The 19878-nt window shown below is 40.1% G+C and overlaps 2 protein-coding genes across 4 annotated transcripts in view; one reads left to right on the top strand and one right to left on the bottom strand.

Annotated features, from left to right (window-relative positions):
* The window catches only part of pof1b (POF1B actin binding protein), a 38256-nt gene extending 28617 nt beyond the window's left edge, over positions 1-9639 (bottom strand). The window contains exons 1-2 of one of the 2 annotated variants that reach the window (XM_005915990.3): positions 8966-9639; positions 4248-4328 (exon numbers count right to left, since the gene is read on the bottom strand). In XM_005915990.3, coding sequence (XP_005916052.1) covers positions 4248-4328; positions 8966-9337 — 453 coding nt within the window. In that variant the 5' untranslated portion in view covers positions 9338-9639. The remainder of the gene's footprint in view (positions 1-4247; positions 4329-8965) is intronic. The other variant, XM_005915991.3, reaches the window with a different exon arrangement.
* A 2097-nt stretch (positions 9640-11736) lies between these two features.
* The window catches only part of LOC102298681 (putative monooxygenase p33MONOX), an 11081-nt gene continuing 2939 nt past the window's right edge, over positions 11737-19878 (top strand). For both annotated transcript variants that reach the window (XM_005915989.3, XM_005915988.3), the window contains exons 1-8: positions 11737-11892; positions 13081-13204; positions 13319-13385; positions 16507-16682; positions 16756-16867; positions 17167-17294; positions 18864-18967; positions 19083-19267. In XM_005915989.3, the coding sequence (XP_005916051.1) occupies positions 13361-13385; positions 16507-16682; positions 16756-16867; positions 17167-17294; positions 18864-18967; positions 19083-19267 (730 nt within the window). In that variant the 5' untranslated portion in view covers positions 11737-11892; positions 13081-13204; positions 13319-13360. The remainder of the gene's footprint in view (positions 11893-13080; positions 13205-13318; positions 13386-16506; positions 16683-16755; positions 16868-17166; positions 17295-18863; positions 18968-19082; positions 19268-19878) is intronic.

Here is a 19878-nt window from a genome sequence, read left to right as displayed (position 1 = left end):
TGTAGGCGCCTGATACAAGTCAGATCTACAAAACAGAGTTTGATCTTGAGAAGATTCAGTTATGCCACACCTTCCATTCAGGGTTAACTGATACTCTTTGTTAATCAGTCGCGTCGTGTTGCTTTTGGAAACATTTTATCTGCTGCTGTCACACACTGTACAGCCTATGAAACATGACTTCATTCAAACCAAAACAAAAATGTGAACAGCCTCCAAAAAGAGTAGCTGGGACTCTCTATCAGATCATTTAGAACTGAAGAAGCCTTTTGGATGAGAGGTGAAACACACAAGTCCAGTTCTCTTCATTTCAAGCGCTCAACGATTACCTGGATGATGTAGAACCTACACAGATGTGAGGCAGTTACCTCACATCTGTTAGATCATAGTATTTAAATGTATATATGTTACCTTACCCTAAAGTAAAAGCCCTTAACAGCTCTTTGTATCGTGCTTTAAGTGTGCATATTTCTATTGTATAGATGGGCATTTTAACAAGATTGATGTGCCTTTGGAGTCAGCCTGCAGAACTGCAGTTTCTAGCAGGTATGCATTGGCTTCACTTTTCAGGCTTGGAGGTTGCAGCTCATGGGTGAATTTCCCTTTACGCTTCAGATTCTACCTCTTATCCACACTGTGCAGCCTCATTGCGCTATGGCTGATGATGAATATGGAAAAAGGTGAGAGGTAAATGATCAGTCTGCCAATTAGCATCTGCATTTGCATCTAATAACCAATCCCCACTGCTCTCAAGTGCTCAGGGAATTTCTTTCAGTTCTCAGATAACAAAGGTCAAAAGGCCTTCATGACATTCAACAGCACTCCAGCCGTCTCTGCACACTACAAGAATCCATCATGTTTTGGGTTTTGTTTTCTGAACTTGTTCCCCTCCCACGGAGATGGACAATTTTAGCCCTCCAATCCTTCCGGCCTCACCGGTGGGTCCGTGTTCATTACAAACATGCTGTGTGTTGAGAAATGTTTTAGTCAAATTTCCAAGAATGTGTCACACAGTAAGAGTGGCGTTTGTGCTCAAAGTGGCTTCAAATGACTTCAAAAAATGTTAAAAATGAAAACCATCATTAAAGTCAGGAGCAGACTGACAGACATTTCTTTTTCTGAGAAAAAAAAAGTCAGGTCAACCACAATTTGCTTCATGTCACTTTATCCTCACTAAAAATGAAATCATCAAGAAAGAATTCTTCAAGCAGGTCAAGAAAAGCTGATTAGTAATAAGTTGTCACTGACGAGCTGACGGGAAAGAACGCTGCGAGCAAGTTGGAGCGAAAGCAGATTAGAGGCAGGGGTAACTCCAGGACACTCTGCAGATGGTTGATGTACGAGCAAAGACTGTGATTACGAGGTTTTACCTTTTCATATCAAACCGTTTTATTCTAAGATTAAGTGAAAAGAAATGAAGAAAAAGACAAAAATGCCAAAGAAGACATAGAAAAAGATGAAAAAGTCATAAAAGCAAAGAAAGAACACAGGAAGTGAATGAGTTTGACCAGACGGGCTTCACCGATGCTGATAAAAAGTGGCTTGTGATATTTTCATCAGACTATCAAAACATGCAAATGACAATGCTGCAAGCTTATAAGGCAATGTAGCTACCTATAATCAGGCTGGTACAATATTTGTTGAATTGCAAAGTTTTACAGCATTGGAATAGTTAACTAGGGTTTCATTTACACAAGCCATTTCTTTTTTATCAAGTGGTCAAAAGCAGCTTTACCTTCACAATAAACAAGTCAAAGGTCATAAAAGTGGAAATATGTCAGTGATAAAGTATTACATAACTGTGGACTGGCTGATTAATTTGTTAGTGGACTTAACAGACTTAACAGTGTGTTTAGATACACAGGATTTTCTTCGGCTGTGCCAAGAAAAAATGCCACACCAGCTCGATAAATCAAAGATCCTCCCTCCTGTAACAACAGCCATATACATGACACTGCAGGTTCAAATCAAAAGAATGCATCCACCTACAGCAAAGGCCTCTGGGAAGTGGCCAGACACACCTCAATTTTCACACCCACCCAGCATGGTTTGTCAATGTTGTGACCGTTTCTGGTCCTGTGATTACGAACTAAGTGCTGTGGTAACAGTGTGACTGTAAAGCAGGGCGTTGCTGCCTGCACAGAAGGCATGCATGTGCAATGAGTTGCCCCTGGCTGGATTCATTTTAAAACAAAACCAGATAAAAAACAGAAAACACTTGCTATGCTACTGTACTTTGATGAACTAGTGTTCCCATGTTGAGACTGATGGGTGTGTCCCTGCCTAACTGACAGATGAACTCCACACCCCTTCTGCATTTTTCCGTCTTTTTCAATTTTCATGTTGAAGAAACAGCTTTGACTTCAAAGTGTCTGTAACTACAGACAGAAATCAACAATTGTTGTATCAAAAATATTGGACTATGATCAGATTTTTCTGTGTTCAGATTATCAAATTCATAACAAGTTGAAGTCTTGTCTTTTGGGTTTAAATTTTGATTGATTTCTTTTTTTGTTGCATCAGTGCTGATGCTCAGGTACAAGCAAACAGTCTTTCGGTGATTAGACATCAATGTGCAGCATGTTTCTAACCACACAACTAATGTACATGTTTAAATATTCGCTGAAATGCGGCAGAAACAAAAGATAGATTTAAACGTTTTAACTGTCCAGTCACTCTCTGCCTCACAACTTCACATTTATGTTGAATTACTGTTGATTTAATTTGTATATAACTGTAATGCAGTCCATCCTTTGTGTTTACATGTCAAACAGTTTGGGGGTTTCCTTGCTCTTGAATGCTTGCGGCGTGAACCTGTTGAACTAGACTGTGGTGTGGTGCAAAACCTCTTCTCTCTAAGTTTTTCTTTTTAATCTTGAAATGACACTGTCATATAATGGACCCACCTCTGACTTGTTATAACAAGCTACAGTCTCATTTGCCTAATGATGTGTTCATCACTGACATGAAATGTCTGTTGGTGGAGTTTCGACCTGTATTCCTATTGCTGCTGACTTTTTTCAAATATTATTCTTATCATTATTTGCACTTTTCGTTCATCTTAACACCATGAAACAAACTAAATATACTTTAAATAGATTTGAAGCTTGTGCTCTTGTAGCTTTAAAATCAGTGATGAGTAGGGATGGGTATCGAAAACTGGTTCTTGTTGAGAACTGGTTCCCACTGTTTCAATTCCTTGGAATTGTTTGCCATTTTTGCAAACGATTCCCTTATCGATTCCAGTCGCCCCGAATGACGTCACCACGTTGCGGAGCGTCATTTACCTGGCAGGAAACATGTCGCCTAAGCGGCTCAAAAGTTTGGTTATACTGTACGAGAACGGATGACAACAGGGCAACTTGCAATACTTGCAAAGTAGATATTTCATTTAAGGGAGGAAACACTACAAATATGCAAACGCATTTGCTCACAAATGCTCACCTTAAATGAATGTCGTGTTTTTAATTCACTCCAGACTCGTGAAATCCAACCCAGCAGCAGCGGTAACGTTTGCACGTCCTCTCCCGTTAATGCGGCAGGTAAATAATCAACTAACAGTGCATATTATGTTAGCGCGATCTGCCTTATTACAAAACCTGCCATTACTGTGCATTTAGGTGACCATGATGAGACAGAGTCTGGCTCAGATGCTGGCAGTTCTCGCTGCAGTCTACCGGTAGCGTCTCCTTTCAGGCCGGGATAGACGAATGTCACCGAGCAGTGACTCAGTTTGTGGTCAAAGGCTGCCACAGCAGATGCCCTCGATTTTCGGTAAGTGAATGTGTTTAATTGTAGGCAGGGGCATTACTGGATATTCTTGTGTAATTGCTACAGAATAATTTATGTTATACTTTGTTATTGCTACAGAAGAATATTTATTTTATTATTTTACATTTACAGTTTTTTTCCTGGGGACCCTGTGACACCCATTGAAGAGCCGTAGGCTGTGGATCTCTTAAGATCTCACAGTTGGGTTTGTAAGGCCATGTTACCTCTAAATTTCTATCTTGTTCAAAGAGAAGATATAAAACAAAGCTCTAAGCTAATCGACCTTAGTGTTCTCCTTTTTAAAAAAAGAATCGATAAAGAATCGAATCGTTAAACAGAATCGTAAATGGAATCGGAATCGTGAAAAACCCATCCCTGGTGATGAGCTAATGCTTAGGCAGTACAGAGACTTCTGCTTTATAGAGCATTTTGTACCCAGTAAGGAGGCTTTTGTGACTGGGTGAATGTGAGGTCCTTACCTCCTCCTCAACACTTGTCGCAGGGCTCTTGATAGGACTGGTTGAATGGCTGAACACAGATGAAGACTTCCTGCTGGTGCTCTGAAACAGTCGGCAAAAGAGGGAGGGAAGAAAGAAGAGACTGTCAGACATAAAGAGAACTACAAGAGACCTCAGTCCTTGGGACACTGGACCCATAAACCCCATTGAACCCCATCAAAATAATCATCATTTATCTCATACTGGGCTTTGAGAAGCCCTGTTTGAAACAAGCTGCACCACTCTGTGATGCAATATGTATCCACTAGTAGAAAAAACTGAATCTGAAACTGAGCCATCAGAGCAGTCAGAAGCTGAGGCCCGTTAGTAACATGAATCTTGCTCTGCTAGACCCAAACATGGCCTCACTGTCCTACAACACTCAACCCCATTTTACTTATTCGTTTCCCAGGTTCTTCCTTGTACTCTTCAAATAAATAATTACATGGTATACAAACTCTATGTCCAACATACAGTGTGTTTAAATAAATCTGAATTTGTGATTTTGTATCATGACCTTCAGGATATCCAGTTCAGAGCACTAATAAATAACAGTGCAAAATAAATGGAGCTCATTGGGAAGTTAAGTGCAACTTGGAAAAATTAGAAAGCTTATTATTTCCCATTTGAGGGCGTCTACCCAGCAACAACGTGCCAGAAATTTGAATACAGCTGCTTTAGCCTTGTATGCTTTAGAAATTTTAAAAAAGGGCTTCCTGACATTGTGAGAATTGTTGACACTTGTTTTTTTTTTCACTCTGAAGGCATTAACAAAACCGAAAATTGAATCCGAGCCAGTACAAATCAAAATACATTGCAATGAGGCAAACAAGCTGTGAACTAGACAAAAAGCAGTCCATGGGTCATGAGGTTTGCCGCTAAGACACAGTAGAAATCTGAAATGCTCAGCTATTTTCCCCCATGAATCTATTGATAATAAAAGTATACACGGATGCACACGCCAATTAAAAGTTTTGCAATGCTTTAAAAATCAGAAAACAAATCGGTACACCAATACACCAGCGCCAGATGTTGTATTTTAAATGAAACATGCTTTACCCATGAGAATCACTACTTTGTGGCTCTTATTTTTTCCTTTCTTCCCCACTGAGGCATTGAATTGTGATATGTTGTGTGCAATTCTCCAGGATGCTCTTGTAAGTTACTCGAATTCCCATTCCTAATCAGTCAGTCCTATTAAAGTGAGACGTCTGGACAACGAACTGTTTCAAAAATGATGTTTAACCCTTTATCTACCATGGGCCTGCTAGCAAGCCCATTTTACAAGTCCTCTTTAAATGACTGCAACTTCATTACCGTTTCCAACAGAGACAAAATTAAACAGTTTAAGAAAGAAGACGGGCTGTATGGGAATAATCAGTGTATAATGACAGCACAAGACATTCAGAAGGTATTGTTGTCTGAACACAGAACGAATCCCCTCTGCCTAGATTTACCATGTCTGCTTCTATTCCCTTACTTTCCTGAATGATGAGATTTTAATCTTTTTACAATTTTATAGCCAAGATAAAAAAAATAGGTATTTGAGGCCTTTATGAATCTTGGTCAATAAAGGGTTAACAAACACCTTTGATGATTACTTGAACTATAAACAATGCAAACGAGTGCCAAGAGTAACCTAAAAATGATAAACGGTCAAATACAGCATGTAGTACTACTACATTACTATACTACATGCACAGCCTCCAGTCATTAAGAGCTAACTATAGAGCATGGCAGCTTTTTCTAAAGTGAAAGTCCTGTAAGTTACTGGCACAACAAATCAGCTTCAGCTCCTTCAATAATTAAAAAAACTAAAGACGAAGTTAAACACTCGATCACCAGAGTCTACTTGAGCAGATGTAGATCCCATCAGGTGGAACAATAAATGAGTCTTCAAAAGTCAGGGCGTGCCGCCTCAGCAGTCAGACGGGGTGTGGCAGCACTTCTTTATCACACACGGTGTGAGCACTTAGCTTTCAATGCAGTGGCTTAAGCAGCAGAATGAGCCTGAAATTGTAAGTAGCCAAAGTAAAAAAAGACGCAAAGGAAGTTTTTCAATTCTGCTGCACTCGACGCTAGATATATGAAATAAAATCATCATTAAAGAGGCAGATAAAAATGTAGAAAGCTGATATAATTCAAATGTTTTCAGCCTGCAGCAGAAACCTTGTGTAAACCATTGCAGGCACAGAGGCCAACATATTCAGGAAGCAATTACTGGAGCAGGGAAATGTTCGCTGGCAAGACTTTGGGAATTGGAGGACCACACCGGTGTCTCGTAAATCAACAAATGATCAAGGAAGATTAAGATTCAGAGAAATCGGAGCTCAGGCTGAGTGTACTCAGGTGGCAAAACTCAAGAGACCTAGAGCACACTTGGTAGTGATCATGAGGACATACTGCTAATGATGCCATATCGTATTTTGCCAGCGACCGAGCTCTAGGCTGTTTGTTTTACTGGCAATGGGCCGAGCTGGCAAAAGTTCCTTAATCCTTGAATAAATGTGGGGAGATATTTCAAGTCATTTAAAGCACTTTATTCTTACCTCTACTATAGTAGCTTTGTAGACTTCACCATTAAAATTATTCATCAGTTAGCCCGTGACTTCTTCTAATTGGCTTCACCTTACAAACTGATGATTTTAACTACAAGTGGATGGTGCTGCTGTTCTCACAGCCAGAGTCATGTGCCTGAGATGACTATTTTCCTTTCTAACTGACCTCATAAAGAGCTAAGAGCAGAAAAAAGTGCCTTTACCTGAGCATTAATAGGAGCCTGAAGCCTGAACATCTGGGTCATACATTATCTGCCTTTTCAGCACGGCAATAATTTACTGGGTAATCAGTTAAGGAAACTAAATACTGTAATCAGAGTATCTAAATCTAAAGAAAAGACCCCCACCTCAACTACTAACAGTTATTCAACAAGTCTACTAGCCCCCTTCTAGAAGATGTTTTGCAGACACGGTACGACGACCTCCATGTGTAGCTTCAATGTGAGCGATTGGTTGTGCTCTCTGGGTTTGTATATAATGAACAGAAGTTCTTGCTGTAATACAAGTAAGTATTTATGCACTCATGCATTTCTTTAAAGACATAAAATAATGTTAAAGAATTTTCAACTAAATGATTTCTGGCATTATTCTGGATATTTACTTTACTCTGCATATTGTTTTTAATCTAATGAAGCGATACACATGACAGATTTTCACTCTGCTAAACCCCACTTAAAAAAATAGCATATGCAGTAGTGATGTGTCGGTCGCGAACGAAACGGCCCTTAGAGCCGGCTCTTTTTAGTGAGCCAAGCCGAAAGATCCAGAATTCCCATCCCTAATATGCAGTATAATGGATTGCATTTATATAGCGCTTTTCGGGGCCCTCGAGGCGCTTTACAATTCCACTATTCATTCACTCTCACACTGGTGGAGGCAAACTACAGTTGTAGCCACAGCTGCCCTGGGGCAGACTGACAGAGGCTGCCATATCGCCCCATCGACCCCTCTGGCCATCACCAGTAGGTGATAGGTGACCGAGACTGTCCGAGCCGGGGCTCGAACCCACAACCTTCTGGTTACAAGACAAACTGCCAACTCTTTGAGCCACGATCGTCCGTATTAAATGGGAAAGGCTCAATTTTATATTTACATAGTAAAAATATAAATTCCTCCTTCATGCCAGCAAATCAGAAAAAGTGTCTTCAACTGCACAAACATCACCTCAGCCTTGAGAAAATTTACAGCACAGTGAGAGAAATGAGAAGCTGATGCCATATTAGGAACATGCTTACATGGCTAATGCTTTCCTGATGGCTGACCCATACTATCTGCACACAGCAGCCTCCCTGCTCTGATAGCTGACTGCAACTTAAACCAATCACCCATCTAAAGATGCTTAACAGCCATGTGTGAGCAGAACTGATTTATACCAACACAAGATCTAGTAGATTGCATCAAAACCACCAAATCTGTACTGATACTCATATTTAGCATTTTATGCTTGTGTTTTTATCTCTAATGTGTAAAACGCTTAGTTTTAGTGAGTGAAACCAGTCAGTACGTAGCCCACTGTACTGTGTTAAATAAATTATTTTGGGGGAAATGCAAACATATAACAGTATAACAGTATAACAGTATGAAAAATGTCTAGTTTATTTATATCTAATGTAAATAACAGAAGATAACCGAATGTGCTTTAGAGACACATTTACATTCCAGGCATCCAAAGAAAATACATTTCAAAATACATGAAAAGTTGAAAGGTGTGTTTTGTTGTGTTAACCAATAATGATAGTTATTTAGTGGTCATTAAAATGTCAGATGATTAATTTCAAACACACATGGAAAACAAACACAAGTAATATAAAAGCAGTGGTGGAAAAAAGTAATTTTTATATTAAAAAGAAATCCCTGAAAGTGCTGCCTGTAGATATCTGATTTCTAATGAAGCTTCTGCAAGGATCTCATGTTTTGGAAACTCTCTGTGGTGTTTTGCACCACACCAACAAAGAAGAGTTTAATGTGGGTGATTATTGTGGGTATTGCAAATAACATATCTTAAGAAATCTTCATTCTTAGTTGCTGTCAGTAAACCATATTCCTTTTTTGGTTTGCCTCCCAGTATTTCTTAGACTTTTGAACTGACTAAATAATAAGAGTTGTGGGGGGAATACTGGTTGAATGCGCGCATGGCCTCACCTCTGTCATGCTGAGATCCTGGTACATGTAGTCGTTTTGGTTGCTGATGCTCAGCTGTTGCATATTCTGCAGGTACATCGGGGACACCACCTGCTGCATCACAGGCTGCTGCATCATAGGCTGCTGCATCAGGACGAAGGACTGCTGCTGCTGCTGCTGCACAGGGACCAGGTACCGCAACGACCCATAGCTGGCGCCGTTTACCGCGTACGGCACCGCGGACACCTGAGACATCGGTGTCACCGACGACACGGAGCTCCCGGAGAACACAGGGCTGGGGGAGACAAGCCTTGTCACCATCGGCTCCGGAGAGGCCTGTAGATTCCTGAAGCTGGTCGTCGTCGTGATCGTTTTCTTGTTCATCTGAGACATCTTGATGGATCGGCCCAGAACGTCACAAAACCGACGGAGCGACAGCTGAAGTGGGGAAAACGCACAGCGGGATAAAACAGAGCAGGTCTGTCAGCGCTGGCTGGGCGGAGGAGTCGATCCACCCGAGTTTAACTTCCACCTCTGCCGAGCAAAGTCTGGTCAGAAACGTACTGCTTGGAAAGGAAAACCAAACTCTTGAGGGAGGCGGGCGCTCTACTCCTCTGTATGCAAATCCTGGTGTGCGCGCCACAAAGTGGGAGGGCGCAGGGCGAAAACGCTGCTCACGACCTACAAAGTTCAAACTGACTGCGCTTCGTCTCAATGGCCACATAGTTTGTAACCTGTAATAAACGAGTTACCACCACGCCCTGATCTTGGCTGTGCGGGGAATGTGTGCTGCATGCTCCTCCAACACCGCCAAACACTTTACCTGTACACCTGTGCTAAATGCTGAAGAGGTGTTCTCCTTTCATCAATGTGTTGTATGTCAGGTTGGACTTTATTTAGGCTGTACCTGAAGAAAATGCAGGTAGCCAGTGAAGTTTGACATTAAAATGATGCAAGTCAGCCGCTAGGCGGAGACAAACACTCACTTATGTTACAGACAAACACTGAACAACTAAAACAATTACACATAATGTAAGTTCAAATGTAAGCACAAGTTTTAGTAAATCAGTGAGTATATATAAACTCATGACAATAAGATGTTGCTTAGTTTTTGTTTATGTGAAATTGGTTGCATAAAATGTTCAGCACGGCTGTAAAATTATATTTGACCAAAGGCAGAGTGTAGAAGTGTTTGCAGTATTATTCGTTTTGTAACAATTTTTTACTCATTACCTGTGTTTTTATTAACATTTACATAATCACATATTTGAAAAGTGTAACTTTACTTTCTTTTTAAATTTATACAAAAGGAGACTTGATAAAATAAAAATAATAATAACTCTGCAAATTAATCTTTGTAGCATTATTTCTCTTGCCTTTACTCAAAATAACAGATATTTCTTTGCTTCTAGCATTTAAATGCTGGTTAAACAATTTAATAATATAACTCTTTAATAAGATGCATTATCTTGAACCATGCTGTTGCACTCTTTCCTGTAATACTGGGTTGCCACAGCTGATCATCAGGTTATCCCGCCCTATCCCTAGCATCCTCCTGTGCCACACCAACCTTCTGCGTGTCCTCCTTCACTACATCCAACATTCAGCATCCTACATCCAGTGTTTCCTCTGTTCCACCTCTGCACATGTCCAAACCAGCTCAGGCTTGCCTCTCTATCTTTTGTCACCAAACTGCTCTCCCTGGGCTGTCCCTCTGATGTATCCACCTTCCCCCTTCAGGTTACTTCCAATGAAAATTCTAACATCTTCACCGCTGCAACCTCCAGCTCGACTTCCTGTCTTCTTCAAAGTGTAAAAACCATTTCCAAACCATCCATCATAGCAATTCTCACTACCATGTTGTAAACCTTTTTTTTCACTGTTGCTGCTGTCTGTCACAAATCATCACTCTCCACACACTCTCTTCTTCACTTCCTCTCCTCTTGTCTCCTTTCTGTTTAACAATACTATTTATTTCATAATGTTTGCCCTTATTTTATTTTTGTTTTTGCTGGCTTACTGAATTAAGACAGTAGCCAATCATCTCCACTTTGGTCTGGTCACACAAGCCTTGTGGTTTGCTCACATGTAACTTTGGAAACCTAAGTTGTGCTGCCATGTTGTTGTTGTTGTTTTTGTTGTAGTTTGAGAGAAAGAAGAGGATTTCTCCTTGAAACCTTCCCAAACAAACCATACTTGATTAGTATTTTTCTAATTCCCCTCTCATGAACATTTAGCATGCTAACCGAAACCTGAAGAGTCTGAGATGTAGCTTTTGGGCTTTTTTTTTTTTTTGGTGTAATATATCCTGTAAGTTATATTTACTGTGCAACTTCAAGATATTTATTTGAATAAATGTTATTATTATTATTATTATTATTATTATTATTGTTATTATTAATTAATAATTATTAATTAAAAATATTATTATTAATAATAATAATAATAATATTAATAATAAATTCGATATTAATAATACAATAATAATAATATGTTTTGTTGTTGTTGTTGTTGTATGTTTAAATTCCCTTTATGGTGGGCAGGCAACACTTTTCTGAGATAATTATTATTATTAGGATTTTTATTGCATATTTAATCTCCAAAATATAAGAGGTTATTTTAATAAAACATAACAAAGAAAAAAAAGTTTTTTGAAGTAGAAATTGTTTTTATTTGTAGTTACCGGTACTGTTACAGGTACTGCGTTACACCCAATGACTGTGACAGTGTCCTCTCAAGTACGGAAAGGCACACGTGTGATGGCCAATTCTCGCGATGAGATGAGAATGCGCGAGAACAAGCAAAGGGAACCGTCAAGGAAGCGGCTGTTATTTATCGAACCCAATAATGGCTGCTACCCAACAAGTCTGTTGTTCTCTTCGCGCGCTGGTCGACATTGGAGGGTCATCCATATTTCAATCGTCACTTTGAAGCCGTCATTACCTCCGGTAAGAAAAGGCAAACAAAGCAATGCTAACTTTGCTGATAAAATCGTTTTAAAATACCGTCAGTCGTCAGCTGTTTTGTGTCTTTTTGTCCAGCTCAGACTGGTTCCGCTATCTCGTTCCGCCAGACTCCACTCAGAAAATAAATAACTGAACTATGCGGCAGGTTTTGGTTTGTTTTGTAAACGTGAAAAACTCAGTGCTAGGCTTTTTGTGAATATGTAACAACCACTCTCAAATTCGGGAAGGTTCAAAACGTGCCAAACTGCACCAGTTTTAGTGAAGCTGTGCTAAATTGTTATAGACCTATCTATTCTCTTTGACCTGCACATTATCGGCGTGCAGGAATCTCATGGCATGCTATTGGCTCATTAGTTTCTGAATTTAAAATCATGATGATATGTTATCCCAAAAGCAATTGTACAGGCATGGGGCGGTTACCTTTATAACATGGGGCTATAAAATACGAATTTCCTCAGTGGAGTTCTGCGTGTGCAGGGGCAGTGGCCTTTATTACGGCTAACCCTGTGACGATTTCTCCATATATCTGCTTTAAGCTTCTTTTAATTCACCCTGTGATTGAAATTCTCAGACAGATAAATTTCTGCATGATAGTTTGAGAAATTGTCCCGGAAGAGGTCGCAGTTTGTTTATTTCCAAGATCAGCAGTCAGTCACCTCTGCATCCTCCCAGCCGTCGTGTTTACAGTGTTGGAGGGTATGGCGTGCATGTTTTTGTTCCATGTGGTAGGAAATATGTGTTTAAGGAAACCTTCAGCGTGTGCCTGATTGAAATCTAAGCTTTTATTTTGAAGTGGTCATTACCGGTGTTGCATGCACCTTGCTGCTGCAGCAGGGATTATGTAATGCAGCCTGTCTGCAATCATCCTCTGGAATGATCCTGCAGGCAAGCGGTGGCTATGTCAGTGTTACAGAACAGGATAATGGTCTGTGCTCATTCATTTCACTATCTTTCTCGGTAGCACTAGATGTTTCTCTTTCACTTTGAGATTATAGTTGGTTTTGCGCTCTTTCATGCCTTAAAATACATTTTTTACAACATTACAGTTTCATAAAGTATTGTTGTCGTATTCGACGAAGGATGTTCAACCTCTTAATTTAGTGTAACAAGGGTTTGCCTTCAAACTGAAATTTCTCACAGCTGACCTTTTGAACTCTGGTGTCTCTGTAGTTGCTCTGCTGGCCTTGCTGCTCTCCCACAATGCATTGCCAGAGGCGTTTCTGTGTGTCTCACCAACCATCATAACAAAACCCACCAAACCACCTAGTTTACACCAGTGCAGCAAAACGGGAAGGTAGGAGCCTGTCAACCACTGTTCTACTCTTTGTTTATGAGTTGCGGTTTTAATCAGAGGGGGGTAAATATTTATGGAAAAAACACATGTTGAATCTCCTTTCTTCTTTTTTAGGTCCTATTCTGGTCTAACTTGTTCCTCATCTTTACTCCAACCATGTCTGGTTCTGGAGATTTACCAGGTGAGTAATTCCTATGACAGGAGTATTCAAACTTCAGTCAGGACTAGTTTTCCATTGTTAGATTTGGGCCATTCTGTTCATGTATGCAGAAAGAATAGTGCGCTTGCAGCTATGTAGAAGCATCTGAATAAGGCTTTTATTTCGTTGTATTGTTGCCTGTTTGGGAAGAGTGTAAGCCTTGTTTTAATACTTCTAGCTACAAGTATATTTCCTCTAGATGTGTAACATGCAGGCAATCATGAAGTTGCTGTTTTGATGAGAGGGCACCTGCAGTTGTTGGCTACATGAATCATTTTTTTCCTGCTTGAAAGGTGGTTGAACAAGCTTTGTCCAAGCAACATGAATGAAGCCATTTGTCAGTTAGACAAAGTTAGAAGTTAGACTCTTTTTTTTTTTGGACTTACCCTTAACCGTAAACCTAAATGTAAGGCTTAGTTCTCATGGTGCCAGTATGACATACTGGATTTCCCCATGTTTGTGTTGTTCCTGCAACTGGATGATTAATATTGTTCCAGGATCAGCGCTACATATCATACCAGCCACATAGTTGAGATGTCATAACCTTAAAAACGTTAAAACTAGTGTCACAAGTGGTAATTGTGGGTGTGTAATGCAATATTTTGTATCCACAGATGACACAACCCTTTTATTTATTTATTTTTTTAACATGTTACAGATGATTATCTTCGAGGCTTTTTACCAAAAGGAAAACCTGAAAAAGCTTTCTAACACATGGTTGATGTTTGTGGGGTGGGGGGCGTTCTTCTGAAGTTTTGCCTTCAGAAGTCAGGTGAGCTGATATAAAGAGAAGCAGTGTAAGGAGCAGGCTGCGGTGGATGAATGGACCCTTTTTAACACGGGAGACTGGCATTTGGGTCTGGGTCAAAACAAAAAGTCAGTGCTGGCTTAATATTTTTAGACTTTATATATTTTAAATTATGCTTTTAAATTTAATTTTCAGTTGTTGCTTAAGCGAAAAGTGTCAGGTTTAAGAGAGGACATGGATTTGAGTTTATACCTTTTTTACCTTTTCTTTGCAAACATTAACTATGTTTACGAAAGTGTTTTGTTTTGTTTTTTTCTTTTTTTTTAAGGTGTGAAAATTGCTGCGGGTTGTCCATTTGTGAATCATAGAACTGTGAGATGCTCCCGCTTTGCAAAAATGATTGCATTTTGTGCTAGTTTTACTGTTTTTAAGGTTGAGTATTAACACAACAAGATGATTGGTTAGTTCTACCGGCACAGAGATCTCAGGTGGTGATTAAAAAAAGAAAACTTAATTTTGTTAATTGTGAGTACAACCCCGTGAATACCAAGCTCTACACGATTTCAAGATAGAGCAGATTAATGCTTTGAACCTTAATGACCGTGTAAACCTCGGCTTTCTACACCTGCTATGAACACACACAAAAAAATCTGCAGCTTTCTGACGTCATTGCTCCTGAAAGTTACATTTTAACAACCCGTTTGTAACTTTCTCCTCTTTATACAGTTTTTGAGCTTTGTTCCATTATTTTATTTTTTGCATATGTTCAAGTTTTCCTCCCAATGCAAATTGTTGGCATGTGACTGTTGCCAGTCATGGTTTCTTAGTTGTGGTTAAGAGATCAGGAGTTGTTTTTGTTTTTCTACAGAGTTTAGTTTAAAGCATGATATTTTTTTATAAATGAGTCATGCAGAATAAATGAAACTTGGGGAGAAATGTGGCATATTTTAAACTTTGATTTGTAGCAGCAAACCATACTTCACGGATGCTTAATAGAATAAAATGAAGTTGAATATCTAATCAGCACACTTGTCTTTGCAGCATATTGCTGAGAAAAATTGCATAATTTTGGCATCTCTCATCCTTGCAGGGAGAGAATTAAAAAATGATCAAATAATTTGCCTTTGTTTCACTTCCATGTTTTCCACTTCATTGTCCATATGAAGGCACTCACAGTGGCTTCACGCCCACCCTACAGTTTGGGAGTCAATGCCCTGCACACAGAGTGGTGCATTGAGCAGTTGCTCTCCAGATATCTCTGGTAACAGAACAGCTTACAGCAGCTCATCCAAACAACCATTCTCAGCCCCCCTCGGCAACCACATTCTCTATCTGAAGCTGATAAGCTAAATGATTGTCGAAGTAGGCAAAGAACAGACACGTATACAAATATACTGAGATACTGATTTATTAGTAAATTGATGTAATAGACTGTAACTTCTGTAGGTCCAAAAATAGTTTCCCCACTCATTTCACATCACTGGGATGAAGTGAATAGGGTAACTGCCAGGATGCCGTATGATTAATTCTCAGTTGCATGTTAATGTGCAAAAAGTTCAGCATGTTCCTGTCCACATATAAAAGGATTGCACACATTGTTTTGTCTTCCCCACCAAACGCAGCTGAGCAGATTTCAAGTTAACACATTTATAGTGAGTCCCACGCTGAATCACACACGTTCATCAACTATTAATATCTGTATGTACTATGGTTTATTATTGTTCCTGACACGAACATTAACAAAACAGATGCTTATCACAACATTTGCCTGAAACTGGAACTTCCAGCAGTAGCAGATATTTCTCAACAGTCAATCAATATGATGTAAACATTAGAAAACCTATAAATACGCACTGTTCTAAGGTTTATATACCAAACATGTTTTTTGGGTTTGTTTTTTGTTTGGTTTTTTTTGGGGGGGGGGATTGGGAGAATTGGGTCAGGGTGTATCCACAGGTGTCTTTTCTCACACAGCAGGATTTTCTGCCTTAGCAATATTTATAGTATTTTAAATAATCCATGTGTTTTAGGCATGGTGGAGAGGGCAGAAGGCAGGGTACATGATAGATAATTAGCTGTGGCGTTTCCACAACTGCACAGTCTAACACGACATGTTCTGAGCAGGTAAAAGGTCAGCTTATGTCTGAACTGACCATGTAGGGGACATGCATTGTCATGAACCTGTAGGTAAGCTTCAGGGCTACAGTCTGACACAATATGAAGATTGAACCACAATCTCAAGCAGTGAATGTGGGAAATCCTGCTAAAACGCATCTCAGAATGATTTTGGAGACTGCACTAGATGAGGGAGAGCTGGTGTTTAGTCCCCATTGGGATTATTTTTTGTGTTTGCAGCCATCGAGGGATCTGGGATGGGTGGGATGAAGCTTCCTGTCGGAATGACCCGGCGTGCCATCAGCTATGACGATAATCTGGAGGCCCCCATGTCCACACCGCCTCATGACATCAGTATCAACAACCTGTGGAAACGACCAATCATACCCGAAAGGAAGTTCACACACCTGGCTGAGGTGACACACACTGCTTTACTATTAAACTGCCCGTATTTTCAGTGCGTGGGTGCTGATGATGTTTTCTCACCAGGAGGATGAGAGTGGTGCGAGTCAGTCTGCAGCGCAGGACACTGGAGCCTCTAGACCACAAGCTGTGGTGAAAACCAAGGCTTCTTCCATCATCATGAATTCTCTCATCAACAGTATGTTACTCCTGTTAATGATGATATTCTGTATTAAGGGTGCATTTATCTGAGTGAGTGTTCTTGACAAGTTTGATCAAATACTATAGCAGAAATGATTTTACATCATGGACTGGACGAAGTGGTACAGACAATGTAATTTAATTAAATACTTTAGGATTAATTTGGAAGAAGAAAATGTGCAAACTTACAGAAAAAGTTCTGGTACAAAGTAGCTTGTTTACTCATTGTTTGAATTTATAATAATTGTGCATGAAAATGCATTCACATTAGAATCAAACTGCTTTTCTCTGTTTCAGAGCAAACTCAGGATAGCGTGTATAAGTTTGAGCAGACGGCAGGGCTCTCTGACACCGGCTACACACCCCACAAAGGCCTCACTGCTGAGGAAACGAGACATCACCATCGCGTGCCCGAAACAATCCAGGTCAGACACACGTGTATCCCGTGTGCACCCAAAATGCAGCTGATTATTTCTCATGGTTGTTAAATCAGCCTTGAATTGAATTTTTACTTTATGCCACCAACCTGGTTGATGGCTAACGAGATTGCTCGCATAACTGTTTCCACCAATTAAATGTGCAATGTGGAACTGAATCCATAAATTCCCACTGAGAAAAGACCAGTGCCAGTCATCAGCAAATATGCATTAAACCAAAAAAAAAATCATTTATGGCCGTATCCAATGCTCCATTCGTGATCATCAGAAGTAAGCTGCTGCACCTGTTGTTACTGGTTTTAGGCTGTATCATTTAATTCTTGTTTGGCTCACCAGTTCTACTGTTTTAGTGGGAGTTTATTATCAAAGGGCTCCAGCTGTTTTTAGAATGATATTACAATAGACTGCACATAGATGATACCCAGCAGGGAACCGAAAACTAACAAAGGAAGCCAATGCGTGTGCACACATGTGCAGGAGACCATAATATTTGGAAGAAACTTCTATTTAATTTTTTTTTTTTTATATATATAATGCAACATTAAAACAACAGTCACCTCAAGGTGCTTTATATTGTTACAATAACAGAGAGGAAAACCTCAACAATCAGACAACCCACTATGAGCAAGCAGTTGGCAACAGTGGGAAGGAACAACTCCCTTTTAACAGGAAAAAAACTCCTGCAGAACCAAGCTTGGAGAGTGGCAGCAATCTGCCACGACCAGTTGGGAATGATGGGAGGAAGACGGGACAAAAGTGACACTGTAGGAGCGAGGTGGAAATTAATAATCACTAATCATTAAATGCAGAGAGGTGTATAAACACTTAGTGAGTGAAAGAGGCGAGTGAAGTGCATCATGGGAAACCTCTTTAGCCTTAGACCTGTTGCAGCGTCACTAAGACAGGATTCAGGGTCACTGGATCCAGCCCCAACTATATGCTTTAACAAAAGCCTTATCTTAAACGTAGAGAAGGTGTTTGTTTCCCAAATTAAACTGGGAGCTGTTTCCACAGAATAGAAGGCCTAATAGCTGAAGGCTCTGCCTCCCATTCTACTTTCAAACACTGTAGAGAAGTGCTCTGTTGGAGGGATGCTGTACTACAAGGTCTTTAAGATAAGATGGGGAAGGATTATTCAAGTACTTATATGTGAGGAGGAGGATTTTAAATATAGATTCTGGATTTAGCAAGGATCCAATGATGACCTGACGTTGCCTTTGGAGGAACTGCTGTTTCAAACACTTCCTCTTTCTCTTCAATTTCCCATGCTTCAGGGTGTTCTGCCTTAGTTGCTTGTTATTACAAATCCTTAAAAAGCCTAACCAGGGTCATAGTCTGCAAATTAGCTGTGGCTAGAAGTCCTACATATACTGTGTCGGTTGCATTTTTGTTTAAATGCAGTGTTATTTATGTGTTGTCCCTGGTATAAAAATAAATGCAATACAAATAAAAGCATTTGCCCTGCAAGCAGCATGTTTGTTTCAAAGTGAGTAAAGTAACTGTTACATTTTCACAGAAGTCCAAGGTTTACAGTGTGTTTTGTTGTTTCTATTGTAGAAACTCCAGATCCAGAGCATGGAGGCCAAGGAAGAGCGCCAGAGCTCCTCCGCCCACTCCACTCCATCCAACACACCACACAGCTCCCCTAAATCACAGCGCAGGTACAACCACACACTTACACTCAGTGTCCTCAGGTTATCAGCCTGCCCGTCTAAACCCAACAATGTGATAAATGCTAAAAACCTAACCATGTTTACACTTTGTGTGTTTGTGAAGAGGCTGGTTCGGCAGTTCGAGTTCAGAGCTCAGTATTGCCTCCTCCTCCAACAGCAGTTTGGACATGGCTGGAGTAGACGTCGGGGGAGGAGGAGGAGGTGTAGTGGAACGATGGGGTGTCTTCGGACCTCGACCACCTGTCCATAAGTCGACCTCTGACCTGGGATCAGACTCCACAACTGCAGGTAACAGCACAGCCTCAGTGTGAAGCCTGTGGAAATGACTTGAGTGTTTGCTTGTCTTGTGTAAACAAAACTCGAAAAAGGTTCTCCTCAGAATTCCCATGAGACGTGTTCAATACAATAAACAAAATAAAGAGTACAAACATGAAGCGCTGTGGTAAGAAACTAAAATAACCCCTCACTATGGAAGAACAAAGGCCCATATGACCAGTTCAGTCCAGGAGTGGGGTTAATGGGTGATTGAATGAACTTCAGACTGACAGTAAACACTGAACAACATTCAGGGCTGACAACCCTGAGAGACTGATCAGTCATTGGCTTTTAGCAATGGCGAGCTGAGATTTCTTCATCGCATTGATATAAAACTACAGCTCACAGATGACTTTTGAGAAACTGCGTTTAGGTCTTTACATGTGGGATGTTCAGTTTGATTCAGAGACTTTTAAAATCTTCTTCCCAGGATGACTTTCGGTAGGTAACCCGAGAAAAGTAATGTTTGCAGGGACCTGAGTGAATGAGATTTTTTACAGCTTAAAGAATTTTTTTCTTTCAAAAGACGTTTCTTTCAGAATTTCACAACTTTTAGAGAGTTTGTTAAAAAAAACAAAAAAAAA

This window comes from Haplochromis burtoni, unplaced genomic scaffold (assembly GCF_018398535.1).
Source record: "Haplochromis burtoni strain Fernald_Lab_line unplaced genomic scaffold, NCSU_Asbu1 Contig_17, whole genome shotgun sequence".
Taxonomy (NCBI): Eukaryota; Metazoa; Chordata; class Actinopteri; order Cichliformes; family Cichlidae; genus Haplochromis; species Haplochromis burtoni.
This window is presented reverse-complemented; position numbering and strand designations above follow the sequence as displayed.